The sequence below is a fragment of the Peromyscus leucopus genome, chromosome 11 (genome assembly GCF_004664715.2).
Source record: "Peromyscus leucopus breed LL Stock chromosome 11, UCI_PerLeu_2.1, whole genome shotgun sequence".
Lineage (NCBI taxonomy): Eukaryota > Metazoa > Chordata > Mammalia > Rodentia > Cricetidae > Peromyscus > Peromyscus leucopus.
Window position 1 is genome coordinate 50,664,889 of NC_051072.1, and position 14,958 is coordinate 50,679,846.

At 45.4% G+C, this 14,958-nt stretch overlaps 1 protein-coding gene across 3 annotated transcripts in view; it reads left to right on the plus strand.

Moving 5' to 3' along the window:
- Arhgef28 (Rho guanine nucleotide exchange factor 28) overlaps positions 1 to 14,958 on the plus strand; it is a 300,696-nt gene that overhangs the window by 221,517 nt on the left and 64,221 nt on the right. For all 3 annotated transcript variants that reach the window (XM_028871698.2, XM_037209483.1, XM_028871699.2), the window contains 6 exons: positions 4,799 to 4,854; positions 5,841 to 5,889; positions 7,687 to 7,831; positions 7,915 to 8,042; positions 9,745 to 9,885; positions 13,400 to 13,647. In XM_028871698.2, the coding sequence (XP_028727531.1) occupies positions 4,799 to 4,854; positions 5,841 to 5,889; positions 7,687 to 7,831; positions 7,915 to 8,042; positions 9,745 to 9,885; positions 13,400 to 13,647 (767 nt within the window). The remainder of the gene's footprint in view (positions 1 to 4,798; positions 4,855 to 5,840; positions 5,890 to 7,686; positions 7,832 to 7,914; positions 8,043 to 9,744; positions 9,886 to 13,399; positions 13,648 to 14,958) is intronic.

Genomic DNA, 14,958 nt, shown 5'->3' on the forward strand with positions numbered 1-14,958 from the left:
TTCTTCCAACAAGCCGGCATCCTCTTGTCTTAGTGCCCCAGGCCCGACCACTCTGTGTCTAACTTGCCATTTCCCTCCTCCCTGAATCCCAGGCCCTATGATTCATCACCATCTGTGTTCTGGCATATTCTCCGAGCCATTTTCCTTGTCTGTCTCTTTCACCATGAGTTCTGGAAGGGGAGAGGGGCGCATAGTCATTTTTCATAGCCCCCATAGGTGCCATCACAAAGCTGACCCTTACCACTTAGGCTCAATTAATGTCTGCTAACGTGAACTGATGCATAAGCAAGACCCACCATTGTTGAGTCCATTAAGTGCGCGTTGATGGCATTGTGGCAGAAGCTGGAAATTGCTGAAAGTACTTCAGACGTGCTCAGTTATCAAATCCATTATTGCTTTAAAAAATAAGTGTAGGAAGACTGACAGAAGATGTATGGCTTGAATAGAAACATATTATCTAAAAAATTTCTACCTGTGAAAACTTTGATATTAATATATCATTTTATACATTATGTACATTTAATATTGTACAAACTAGCGAGTTTTGTTATGGCATTTTATACATGTATGTAGTATACCTGCATCATCTTCAGTTCCCTACTGTCATATCCTGCTACCCCCTCTGACTGTTACCCTCCCTCTATCTCCAAGCCCCCCTCTGTTCTCATATAGAGTTTCTGTAATTACTGTTTTGTTTTTCCATGTATACACACATATAAATATACAGATACAACCTGAGTCCATTTAGTATGGCGCTTGTTTTGAGGGCTGAGCACCTGGCATTGGATAGCCACTTAGAGGGCTCATCCCCAGGGACGTCTAATTCTTCCTCTCTCAGCATTAAATACTTATAGTCACTTCCAACCCTAACAAGTTTGCATCAGTCTTTAATGCTGGGATTTCATTCGATGATAATATCAAGAGTATTTAGTTATTTCTTATTGTACACTTACTTTTTCCATATAGTTTCACAATATAAATGAACACTTATTTTCACACAGCTCTGTCTACATTACTGATTACTCCCTTAGATTGAATTTTCCATTTTTGGAAAATCTAAGCTAGCAGCTCATAGACATTGCACTTCTGTAATAGTCTCATGTATGCCTGGCCTTAGTTGCTTGTGTTTTGATACAACATTCCTCGCAGACAAACTTTAATTAATATTACTGCACTTTGATGTCCTTTCTTGCCTTTTGTATTAAGTTCGGCTTGTTTCAAATTAAGGTTCCTCTAGCTTTTCCTTTCTCTGTGTGTCCCTTAGCTGTTCCTGTGGTTTTCATTTGGGGGTGTATGTCTTTAATTTAGCTAGAGAGAATCTGTAATGTAATGGAAAGATCTTGTTTTTATAACAAAGGGTTTTCCTTATTTACATTTAATTTTACCGCTGCCAACTCTCATTGATAGTTCCTGGCTGTTTTTCTTGCTCTCTGGCTCGGCGCTTTAGACCATGTGTTGTTTGCTTTTATTGTCTCCTGCAATTTGGCAAGATAAGGGCTTTTAATATCTATTAATGATAGTGTTATGGCTGTGTAAGGCTCATAATTTAATGCAGTTTTATCTTCCTTTATGAGTGCCTCCTTCTCCCTCTATTAGTACACTCAATTATTGTATTGTTGCGTTCTCTTTGACATTGTTGGCCGAACTTTTCAGGAAGGACTTTGATGCTTCAAGAACAATTTGATGTTTTCTTTCACTTCTGTGTGTATACTTACAATAGCCTTACAGCCCCTACCCCTCCATCTCTGCCCCCTTCCTTCCTTCCTTCTTTCCATTCTTTCTTCCTATCTTTTTGTTTTGTCAAGCTAGGGTCTCTTGTAGCCCAGACTGTCCTCAAACTTACTATGCAGCCAAGGTTACTTTGAGCTCCTGACCCTCCTGCCTCTGTCTCCCAAGTGCTGAGATTATAAATGCACACCACCAAGCCCAGCTTTCTCTTTTTAGCCTGGGTTACTACTTGCTTTTAGGCTGGAGAGATGCCTCAGTGGCTAAGAGTGAATGCTGTTCTTCTTTCAGAGGACCTGAGTTTGGTTTCCAGAACCCATGGCATGGGTTTAACCACCTGTAACTCCAGCTCCGGGGGACCTGATGCCCCTGGCCTCTGTGAGCACCTTTGCTCAAATGAGCATTCCCACATACAAACACATAGACATAATTAATAAAAATAAATCTTCAAAAATGGAAAAAAAAAACCTTGTCAATCCATTCTTTAGTCTTTACTTCTGATTCTTCTCTCAGGATAGGATGAGATGGGATAGTTTACTGTAGCTAGAGTTTTCCTGCCTGGCCCACAGTCAGGACAAATCTTTGTTACCCGCCAGTCCCCCAGCTGCTCAGACCCAACCAAGTAAACACAGACTTATATTGTTTACAAACTGTATGGCCGTGGCAGGCTTCTTGCTAACTGTTCTTTTTTTTTTTTTTTTAAAGATTTATTTATTTATTATGCAGTGTTCTGTTTGTATGTGTGTCTGCACACCAGAAGAGGGCACCAGATCTCATTACAGATGGTTGTGAGCCACCATGTGGGTGCTGGGAATTGAACTTAGGACCTCTGGAAAAACAGTCAGTGCTCTTAACCTCTGAGCCATCTCTCCAGCACCTGCTAACTGTTCTTATAGCTTGAATTAATCCATTTCCATAAATCTATACCTTGCCACGTGGCTCATGGCTTACCAGCATCTTCACATGCTGCTTGTCCTGGCGATGGCTGGCAGTGACTCCTTCTGCCTTCCTGTTCTTTCTTTTCTCCTCTCTGTTAGTCCTGCCTATACTTCCTGCCTGGCCACTGGCCAATCAGTGTTTTATTTATACAGAATGATATCCACAGCAGTTTACTGAAATAAATAAGCACTTTGCTTATTCCATACTCAAAATATAATTTACATGGATAAATAAAACCTTAGCCCAAAGTCTTTCCCTTCAAGCTCCCGTCTACAAGGTCCAGTGTGGTTGAGCCTTTACTGCTACTGCGGGAGAGTCTGGGGCCTGTGAGAACTGAGTCCTTCGTTAGTAGCCCTACTTCTCTCTACCTATATGCGAAAGTACTTTTAACTTTTTCATCACACGGATGTTGTCAGAATGTGTCTACAGTGCGTATCGTTTTGTTGGTTTTCTTAGGAAATAGCGAGACTTTTGAGTTCGCTCCTGAGCTCTAGCTCTCCTTTGAGCTTGCTCGTCCAGCTTTCTGATGTTCTTTCCTGTTGTAGCTTGGCCTCTCACTGCTCTGGCTTCATTTCCTCTGGCTTTGTTCTTAGACAAGTGTCGTCTCTGATATCTGCCCCTGGTCTACTTTATAATCACAATCTTTCTCACATCCTGGGATCTTTGAAGTTTGATTTCACAGCAGTGCTTTGATATCTTGGTCACGTGGGTCCGCTTCCATTCAGTTGGAAATCTGCTCTCGCCCTTCACCTGCCTGGCAGTCTGTCTCACAAAGGCCCACTCTCCTCTCATCCTGTTGGCCCGCCCCGCATCCTCTTCTCCCTCCATGCCCTCAGGTTCGATTTCATGGGAACCTCCTCCCCTGCCCTATCAGAAGCACATTTCAAAAATCTACATTTCCATCTCTGTCTCCAGGCCCGAGGAGACCCAGTGGCTGGCTTTTCCTGTGAGTTTCCCACTGAGCTTTCTGCACTGGTCTCTCAGAACCTCTGCTTTTCCTTTCCTCCCGTTTGGTTGGGAATAAGAGGGGAAAAAAAAAAATGGATTTCAATGTTCGTCTGGAGAGCCAGGCTATAGAGTCGCCTTGCTCTGCTCATTGGCATTAGCTAGTTGGCTGAAATGCCTCTTTAGGACCGAAGGCTGGTCCTAAAGAGGCTCAGCCCCCTGCCTGGCTCACAGTGGACTGCTGGGTCTCCTGCAGCGTGGCTTTGGTGAGCTGGAATGGGTTTTTTTATGGACCAGCTCCCAAAGACATTTCAGTTACAGAACAGGGGCTCCTCCTGAGTGATGCAGTGTAGGGGTGGGTGATGAGAGAGTGGCAGGTAGATAGGACAGGGACATGACAGCCTCCAGACTACAGCCCCCATGGATGCCCATGTACACAAAGACAACCCAGCCTCTGTCCCCGTGGGCAGAAAGCTTGTCTTACCTCCCTTTAGGGAAATGAAGCCATATGAGCAAGTGGCAAAGTGTTTTCAACTAATTTGCCTGCTTCCAATATGTATATGTGCAGCGGGGGGGGGGGGGGGGGGGCATGTACCTTTGAGTGCAGTTGCCTACAGAGGTTAGAAGAATGTGTTGGATCCTCTGGGGCTAGAGTTAGAGGTGGTTGTGAACCGCTGAATGTGGGTTCTGGGAACTGAATTCCAGTCTTTAGCAAGAGCGGTATGTGGCGTTAACTTTTAAGCCATCCGTATAGGAATTTCTTCCTGTTGAAGCTGACAGCACATTTTTTTTTCCCCTGTCAGCATTATTGTGGGCTTATTTCTTCCCAGCCCCCTAGACAGTTGGCCTGATGCTAGAGTTGAAGGTTGCTGTCAGTCAAGCCTCAGAAATCCCTGAGGACGTCATGCATGCAATAGGAAGTGAGCTGTCAGGCAGACCCAGAGGTGTCTAGCACACAGCTGCAGGCTTTCTGATATATAAGGTAATTACAGACGGTGAAAACCATCTCCAAGGAACTCACAGTTCCCACGTGTGCGTGCGTAGGCTGGCGTGGAGCTATGCACCATTTAAATATTTGACTCCGTAAAGGTGTGTGCTTCTTTGTGTCATTCTTATAATAAAAGCGTGATGTGATCTTAACTTCAGATTCTCTGACGTCAGATGGAAACGTTTGTGTCTTCTCTTTCAGACTGTAAGGCAAACGCACACAAGGGCTGCAAAGACGCCGTGCCCCCATGTACCAAGGTAACTTCCCGCGCACTGCAGAGTAAGCGTGCTCTGTTGCCTAGCTTGCTTGCTCAGGTCGTCTGCTGCTGGACACGGAACTCTTACGGCTGTTGGACTTACTGTTGCGGTGGTAACACATACTTAGCGTGTATGACTGTTCAGCTGCTCACGTTTAACACTAGAGAGAAGATCCGCTCGTGTTAGGTGAGGTGAGAGCAGGCTAGGCTTTCCCTTAGAGCGATATTGTCAAGCAGCCATCTTCAGAATTACCCGGAAGGCGGTAAAAACCTCAACTTCTAGGTCCCCGCCCAGGTTTTCAGATTCTGTAAGCCTGAATGGGTCCCAGGGATGTGTGTTTCTAGCACCTTCCCAGGGAGCACCGCCGTGCTGCGAGCCTCCCTGGAGGCATGGAGCTGGGGGGGGGGCACATTTGGGACAGGGTAACAAAGGTGATGGCAGTTGCCATTCCAGTCCTTTGTCGCCGCCACTCCACAGTCACGGGTGAGGTGTGTGCGAGTTTGAGCAGGAGGCTCCTGCAGTGGGGGAGGGGGATGGCTGTTACAGAGCTCGGTGTTAACTGATACGCTTGAGGGTTGTTGTAGAAGGTGATGCCCCAGAGCTTGGGGTGGTCATCCTCAGCAAGAGGAATATGGAGAGGTAGACAGACACAGAGAGAAACAAGGCGGTGTTGGTAGAGGCCTCCTTTTGGGGGGACTGTCTGCATGAGCTATAGATGTCGGCTGTCCCGAGGGTTCTAAGCCCTGAGCATTCATGAGGCTCATCCCCCATTCTTCCTGGCCCATTGCATTGTCACCACACTCGACTTTTGTTGTATTTACTGGTTTTTTTTTTTTGGCTTTGAATAATTCTTTGAAATAAATAAAATAATGAATAGGAAGTAGATAAGAATCCTGTTCTGTGGTGTAACCATGGGTACATACATTCTCGTAGCCCAGTGGTGCTTTGATCTTACTTTATGTGTTTCTAATATTTTTTTTTACTAGAAATTCCAAGAGAAATACAACAAGAACAAGCCACAAACCATCCTTGGAAGTAAGTGATGTGGGAAAATGACAAGACCTTTTAAAAATGTAGTGTATACCATACTTTTTCCATCGTAAAACTGCCTCCTGCTTTGTTTTCTCATTAGACCAATTATTTCTTCTCCATAACATATGCATGGCATAGTTTTTAGCTATGCAAAGAAGTCAAGAAGGATCTAAACTTCTAGGTCAGCCTACGAGTTTCTGCACTGTATACCGAGCGTGATCTGGGTACCACGGGAACTATATGGAAATAGTGTTACCTGATGGTCTCAATTCTAATGTCGTTGATTGGAATAGAGCCTATTGATTTAATCATTTGGGGGGTCAACAGAGACATTGCATTAAATGTATGTGATTTTATGTTTTCCTAATAGTGGCATATACTCACCTGCAGGGATATATGCTAAAGTCTCCTTAAGGGTCACACAGTTGAGTAGAAAAGAAACCTTTGGCTTTGGAATCCACCCATTCTCACCGGTCCCTGTGGTCCAGTGTTTTGGAGACCCCGTGCTTGGATTAGCTGCATGTGAGGCTGTGGTCTTCTTAGCACCTTTAGTGTGATGCTGAAATTATAAAGGCACGCTGAAGTTTTATTTGTATATTTCTAAATTTGATGGCTCTGCTGTTGTTGTTTTAATTATACACTGCTGAGGTTTAAGTAGTTGCTCTTAAACAGTAACTGTTGACGCTTCCTTGTGTTACAAGCGAGGGGCCAGGCACACTGACGTATCCTCAGTTTGAAACACATTTGCTTTGCCGGGCGAGGTTTTGTAATTTCTTCTATCTGAAGTGGCGTTGCATGATAAGGGACAGGAATTTTAAATGCCTGGTCACTTTTCACTTCAGTGCAGAGTGTGACTGGCCTCTTGAACACCACTCCGGTGGGGACAATTAAGTGTGCCAAGTCATGGTGACATGCTTTTGGGTGTGGTGTTGTGCAAGCTAGTTGGAGATCTCTTGTCACAAAGTCCCTTGCTTTGACCTCAAAAATCTCCTGACATCAATTCTGAGATGCTTCTCGTTTTCATGAGGTTAAATGGGTGACTGAATAGATACTTAGAAGTTAGACATTTAAATGCCGTCTGCTCCTCTTCTTTATGTGGAATCCATGAGACTGAAGCAGAGATGTGTACATTCCCTTGTTACATCCTGGGATCTGGGTAAACATTTCTCCCTTTTGCTCTAGAGCGTGGACTCAGTAGCTACAATCCAAAGGGGCTGAAATGCTCACTCAGAGTTGTTTGTGGTTCACACCAAATGTGAATGTGTTTGTGCCCACTCGTTTTCAGTATATGAGAGAAAACAGCCCAGCTGGGCTTTGGGCTTTAGTTTGCCCGCGAGTTTTGCTCCATAAGGAGTGGACTGTCCAGCATCATTCCTTTCCATGAGCTGCTGTCTGGGTGCACAAGCTTGTTTATACACACCGTATGCATTATGCCGACAGAGCTAATGACACCTTGCATCTGTTTAAAGCTGGCTTCCAGGAGTACAAGCAGTGGTTTATGGGAAAGCTGGCCAGTGCTTCCCCATTCCATTCACCTGTTTGCTTGGGTCACCCCAGACATCCACAGTCTCCCAGGGGAGGTGTGGAAGTCGGTCTGCAGCATGGGTGTTGGAAGGATGAGAAGAGGAAGGGCCATCTGAAAAGTGCCAGCAAGTGTCAGAGTGACTGGTTTCTAGGCTGGGCCACAACACGTTAGAAGTGGCTGCTGCTTGAGGGTGTACCACCCGTCCGGATCGTCTGTGACTTTCTTTGCTTGTAAACGCTGCCCCCGAGCACATGGCATATCTCCTGTGATTCCAGGCTCCTCAGTGAGAGACGTCCCACAGCCGGGGCTCTCCTTGCACCCTTCCTCCTCCATGCCCATTGGACTACCAGCTGGGAGAAAGGAGGCCGCAGGACAGGTGCATCCGCTGTCCAGAAGCGTCCCAGGAACCACCTTGGAAAGGTGAGACTCGGCGCGCTACTTCGCTTTCATGGCCCGGGGGGCTGGTGGGGCTAACTCGTGCCCTCCCCCTTTCTCTCCCCCAGCTTCAGGAGGTCAGTGGCATCCTTGGAGTCAGAGGGTGACAGCAACAGCTGGCGAAGCAGATCTCACTCCGATGAGCTGTATCAGTCCATGGGCTCTTCTCCCTCCACGGAGTCATTCATGATGGAAGGTGAGAGGATGTGTTGGCATGCTCCTGTCTCTGTGAGCATTTACTGAAAGGAATATTTTGTGTGAGAAATAAGATGGAGGTGTATTATTGTGTTCTTTTTTTTTCATGTTTATGTGTATGTGGTATGCACATAGGTATGTATATATGCATGTTCACATGTGTATGGGTACATGTGTATGGATAAGAGAACATATATGTGGAGGTCTAACCCTGATGGTGAGTGTCTCTTTCAGTCACCCTCCACTTTATTTATCAAGGCAGGATCTCTCGAACCCAGGCCCACCAATTCTAGTCAGTACTGCTAGCCAGCTTACTCCGGGGGATCACCTGTCTGCCTCCCAAGTTCTGGGACTGCAGAAGGTCACAGTGCCTGCCTGTCTGCTTTGGCGTGGGTTGGGAGGGATCCAAACTCAGGTCCTTACACTCAGGTCCAAACCCTTTGTCCACTGAGCCATCCCCTCAGCTCTCCACTGTCCTTTTAGAAGTCCTATGGTGTCTACTTGAAGTAGAGTCCACTCTTCTGAAGGGTCTCAAAACTACCTGAGTGTAGGAAGGTGACTTGTTGAGGATGTGGAGGGAGGGTGGGGAGACAGGTTACAGTACTCAGGGTGTACCTTAGTGTATGAAATGTCAAAGAACAAATTTTTTTTTAAAATGACAGCTTAGTCTTTTGAGGGACATAGTCAGGAGTGACTGAGCAGTTAAGAAGTAGTTTTTAAATGGACGTATCCAAAGAGATGGATGTAATTTTAAAAAACGAAATGCACTGTGTAGTTATCATGGAAAATGTTCCACAGCCATTGAGAGAATGGAGTAGAATCCCCCATTCAAATACATATTTAATTACGACTACTTCTGCCTGGACCACTGAGATATACGTCCCACCTCTTGCCTGCTACTTCTGGGAAATAAAGCATTTTGGAGTGTGTTTTGTAGGATGTAATTCAACCCAGAGGATTTTGTTTCCCGGTTGCCTCTAGAAAGGAAGGCAAGCCAAATGGAAGGAGGCGGCTGAGTAGAGAAGTGGATTCTGTTCTTTAAAGTCCCTTGTCTTCACATCTTTATAAGCACCAGTTGGGATCTCTAAGGAGGATTGTTTAGGGCAGACCGGCTTTAGTCTTCCTGAAAGATGTTCGTGCAGTGTGTGTGTGTGTGTGTGTGTGTGTGTGTGTGTGTGTGTGTACGCGCGCGCGTGCGCACGCGCATGTGTAGTTCTTTTCCTTAAAGGTGTTTGTGTATATATGTTTAACTCTATCAGAAAAGTTTGTACGTGTGGGACTTAAGCCTCACACTGTGTTTCGAGTTTTGCCAAGTGGAGGGTAAACCAAGTGGACAAGTTCAAATTCAGATTTGAGTCAACTGTATAAAATAACCTAGGCCAAAAGAAGGTGGGCCAGATCAAGTCTCTGTAAGCAGGACGTGGGCTGTGAAGGTTACCGAGTCAAACAAGTCAAGGCATCTCTGGTTTTCTCACACCTCCCTGTACTCTTGCTGCTGGACACTGCTCTTCTTCACTCCCGTGGAAGTTGGGTTGCTTCGGGCTGCTTCCTCTCTGGTTTTCAGGCGCTTCGTGTCTGCGCTGTCCCATCCCCGCTGGGGGTCTTTCTGTGCTTCTGGCAGGTTTGAGCCCGAGAGCCTGGTGTCTGAAGATTTCTTTGTGATGGACGCATTGTGCGCTGTGCTTCTGGCTTTTCTTTTCTAGATGTTGTGGATTCCTCTCTGTGGAGCGACCTCAGCAGCGATGCCCGGGAGTTTGAAGCCGAGTCTTGGAGTCTCGTGGTGGACCCTTCCTTTTGCAGTAGGCAGGAGAAGGATGTCATCAAAAGACAGGATGTCATTTTTGGTAAGCATTTCAAATATGCCCCTGGGGTGGAAGCCCCGGGGTTTGGAGGAAAGAGCATGGACGGTGATACTGTCCAGACCTGGGTTCAAGCCTGGTTTTGCCATTTTCCAACTATCTGACCTCAAATGAACTATGCAGCTCACCTGGACCTCAGTTTCCCCATCTGTAAAACAGGGATGATAATAATATTCAGGTATAAAATATTGTTCCAAGGCTTAAATGCAACCTTGCATGTACAGATATCAAGGAAATTTGATTTCCTCTACCCTTAGCACATCTCCTTGAGTATGGCCTCTAGATACTTGCCCACTTCTTCATGTAAGAGCCACAGTGAGCTTTCCTATACTTGCTGCAGACATCACGGCCCACATGTGACCTACAGTTGACTGTTCGGGCCAAGGTACCACTGCCTGTATAAACTGTACAGGAGCTCGCGGCTGGGATAGGGTGGCGTTTGTGTGCTGTAGTCCTTAGTATCCAGTTCAGCGGCAGTGAGATTTCACCATGGCACCCTTCTGGGAGTGAAGGCAGTCTGAAGTAGAAACAGTTGATTAGGAAGACCCAAAGTGCAAAGAATGAAGGAAAAAGTAGTTTCAACGAGACACCCCACTTTGTAGCCGACGCAGGGTCTTCATCATCTTTGACCTGCGTTTTCCTGTCCTCTGCTAGGAGGTGCCCTGTTCGTCTTCAGTGGGGGTGGGGGTGGGGGTAGGGGCTGGGGGTGGGGCTGTGGTTTCATCAAGATGAAGGGAACTAGGGGTATGCTTCAGAACCTTCCAGGGGCCTTGGGAGTCACATCACAGGAAGCTAACAGGACGATGCTGTCCTTTTTAGTGTTTGTTCCTCAAGCATTTAACGTTCTGAATGCTGCCATGTCTCTTGGGTCTCGGGTCACCCTCACACACTATCAGGCATGATCTCACCATGCAGGTGGGTTATCACAGGTCATGTGGCCTTTGGTGTCAGAGAGGTTTGACCCACAGGGCAGCTCTTTCCCCTCGGTTCCTCACTGCTCTGCTTTTAAAGATGAAGAAAGCTGGCATGGCGGCTCCTGCCAGGAACCCCAGCACTGGGCAGGATTGAGCAGCTGGGACCAGCCAGAGCTACCTAGCACCTAGCAAGATTCTGTACCAAAACCAAAACCAACCCCCCCCCCAAAAAAAAATAAGCTGGGCGGCAGTGGCGCACGCCTTTAATCCCAACACTCCAGAGGCAGAGCCAGGCAGATCTCTGTGAGTCCAAGGCCAGCCTGGTCTACAGAGTGAGATCCAGGACAGGCTCCAAAACTACACAGAGAAACCCTGTCTAAAAAAAAAAATCTGATCCAAACCCAAAACCAATGAGAATAAAACAGGGCCAGAGAGTAGCTCACTGGCAGAATACTTTCCCAGCAGGCCCTGGATTTTATGCTCTGTATCAGTCTCCCCCCCACCAGAGGAGGAGAGGGATGCCCCTCAGCACATGCAAAAGGGGGGATATTATTCCTTTTCAGTTCAGTCATAATGAATAAATTAGTTAAAGAATCAAATGAAATGATAGGGGTAAGTTAAAGGAGCTCTGACAATGTGGAAGGAAATAGGAATTCTTTGGAGTTGTGGGTCCCAGTGAAAGAGATTTCTGCCTGTGATGAAGTGGAAATGCTGTATCTCCACCTAGTTCCTCTCCATGGCTGGTACTGCAGATTCTGTCCACAGACATGGGGGTGGTTTGGAGGCTCGTGTAGAACTTGTTGTCTTGCTATCCTACACTTTAGGGGTTACAGTTTTCTCTCATAGTGAAAAGTTGAGATATAATCCACATATCATAAAATTACACCCCATATGTAATCAGGTGACTTTTAGTGTATTCCCCAAAGTTGTGTAGCCATCAAGCATTCCAATTCTAGGATATTTGCATCGTTTCAAAAAGAAACCTTCCATCCATTAGAACTCACTTCCCATTTCTCATTTTCCCTGTGGGTTTGGGCAACTGCTAATCTACTCTCTGTCCTGTGCATCACTGTGTGTGTGTGTGTGTGTGTGTGTGTGTGTGTGTGTGTGTGTCCCCGTGTGTCCATCCGTGTCCATGTCCGATTACTTTACATGATCTTTGCAAGGATCATCATATGTACTTCATTCCCTTTTTAAAGTCAACTAATGTCCCATTTTTTAAAAAAATCTTATCATTAGTGGATGGACATTTTGTGCTTTTCTTTTTCTTTGAAGGTCCTATGGTAACTTCACTTTAAACCTTTTGGTGATTGCAGGCTGTTTACTCAGGCAGCTGCAGCTTCTTAGATCCTTGCCAATGTACGTGGGTTCTAATCACTCTCCGCTTTCACCTTCAACATGCGTTTATTGCCTATCTTTTCTTCTTATAATTAGCCCAGTGTGTGTGATGTGCTGTGTGATTTTGATCTTGATTTGCAATTCCCCGCTAAGGACATTGAACTTGGTTGGGGGGTGATGAGGGTAGGGATGGGGGAGGGGGTAATAATCTTACATAAAGCCTTTCTTGTTAGAGACAAGCCTTCTATCACTAAATTTTATCCCAAACCCTGTTGGACAACTTTTTGGGTACTTAGTGGCCATTTGTTTATGTTTTTAAAGTAATACCTATTAAACTCCTTTGTCCATTTTTAAATTCTTGAAAGTATTTCCTTATAAGACGTTTTCATACATGCACATGATATTGTATGTATATGTATATACACATGTGTATGATATATAATCATCATTTTCCTCTGGAGAAAATGGAATTTTGGAAATTGGTCTGGCGACAGAAAGATGTAAAGCCTTGGGACACTTTATTACATTCAGTTTGTTTCACCAGTTTGTTTCATATCACCTGTTTAATTATGCATGTACTCAACACAAAAAGCAAGGAGAGACTTATCTCCAACAAGCTGTTGTATTCTATGGAGCGTTGGCACGGGGGGTCAAAGCTGTTGGAAACACTGGACTCCGAGCTGCTGCCCTTGGCTTCCATCTGTGGGCCCTATTCTGATATCTGGACAATGAGTATTTGGACTGTAAATGTTTAATCATCACTGACTTTTCTTTTGGGAAAAATGGTCCTATTAGTCTTGAGCACTTCCTCGTTCTTATTAGTGTAATGTAGAATTGAGTTGCAGGAGACACATGTAGGGCTTTTTGTCCGTTTGCTTGTTTGTGACAGATAAAAATTTGATTAAATTGTCTTTATTTTAACTGGTATTATGTACGTTTCTGTAACTCAGTATAGCGTGATCAAAAACTGAATTTGTATATGAAGGAAGTTGCTAGCATTAGTCAGGAGGATGGAAAAAGGACCATGAAATGATAAAGAGGACTAGATACTCATTACTATTTAGTATCTCCATCTGTCCGGTCTGTGCAAGGTGAATGGGTATGGAGTAGACAAATAAAAAGCTGTGATTCTGAATTCTTTTCTTTGAAGTGTCTGTGCCTGAGTGTTCATATAAATGTGGAAAGGCTGCATGCCCAACAGGCATGTTACAGAGCTCATCCGGATGATGCATGTGCTCACATTTCAGAGCTGATGCAGACAGAAGTGCACCACATCCAGACCCTGCTCATCATGTCTGAGGTCTTCAGGAAGGGCATGAAGGAAGAGCTGCAGCTGGACCACAGCACGGTGGACAAGATCTTCCCCTGCTTGGATGAGTTGCTGGAAACCCACAGGCATTTCTTCTTCAGCATGAAGGAACGCAGGCAGGAATCCTGCGCCGGCCATGACAGGAATTTTGTCATCAACCGAATTGGAGATATTCTGGTACAGCAGGTAAGAAGGGTGTCAAAGCTGGTCTCAGAACCCTAAGCGTTTGCAGAAACCTGCCTCCCTCTTAGATTAATTGTTTTATATGGATGAGTATTTTGTCTGCATGCATGTCTGTGCACTATGTGCATGTCAGGTGCCCACTGAAGTCAGAAGATGGTATCGATTCCCTGGCACTGGAGTTACAGATGGTTGTGAGCTACCATGTGGGTGATGGGAAAGGAACTCAGGTCCCTTGCAAGAACAAGTGCTCTTAATCGCTAAGCCTTCTGTCCAGCTATGGTTTGCAGACTCTTTATTGATTAAAAACTCTTGGAGAAATGAAATTGATTTCATTATAGTTATTGCTAGGTCGGGGCGTGGGCTTTCTCTTTTTGGCTGTTGGTTGGTCCTGGCTCTGTAACAGATGTCAGATAGCTCCTGACAGTCAATGACTGCCTCCTCTGCATGGCTTGGATTAATCTGTTGTCTCCACCAGATAGCACAGTCATAACTGAATTCCATGGACTTTTTGATGTGAAAGGGAGCTTCTTACAGCCTAGGTCCTCCACTGTGATATTATGAAGCTTGGCTTCAAGTCAAATGTTGGCTCACGCGAGGAAGAGGGATATAAATCCTTTATAGTTAGCTTAGAAAACAGGATAAATAAATCTCCCTTCAGGTGTTTGGGAGTTGGGGAACGTCACAGAGAATAGATTGTGCAGTCGGCTAATACAGTAACACAGCCACCTGCCTTTGGCAATAGCTCCGTATCTCTCTGTAGGGGTTCTTATAAAAAGCGTGCTCACTCAGAGTGAGGTACCATTTTGCTATGGAAGAAACTGTGTGTTCCCTGTGTGTCTCATTTCACTTTCATAGCATTGTGAGGTGGGAACTGTTTCCCCACTCTGTAGATATAGATGTAAGCACCAGGGCTAGTGACTTCCTCTAGCCCGCACGCATCTCACAGGTGATGTACCTGGGACAGAGGTCAAAATCTGCTCTATCCTCACGATGAGCCAAGAATTTTAGCAAACTGCAGGAAAGCCTTTACTGTCAAGAGATTGTGATCCCTGGGGGTGGGGGTGGGGTCTTTTTATTTGTTTATTACCATAGTCTAACACCTATAGGGGATTCTTGGACTTGGAGTATTTACTGAATGATTGACTCACTTAAAAGAAGAAGGAGGAGGAAGAGGAGGAGGGGGAGGAGGAGGAGGAGGGAAGAAAGACAGATAGACAGATCAGGAATTCAGTGCGCTGCCAGGTTTTGGGTTGGAATGCCTATGGCATCTGGGGAAGTATCTGGAGTTGTCCTCTGTTGCTTTAATATGACTTT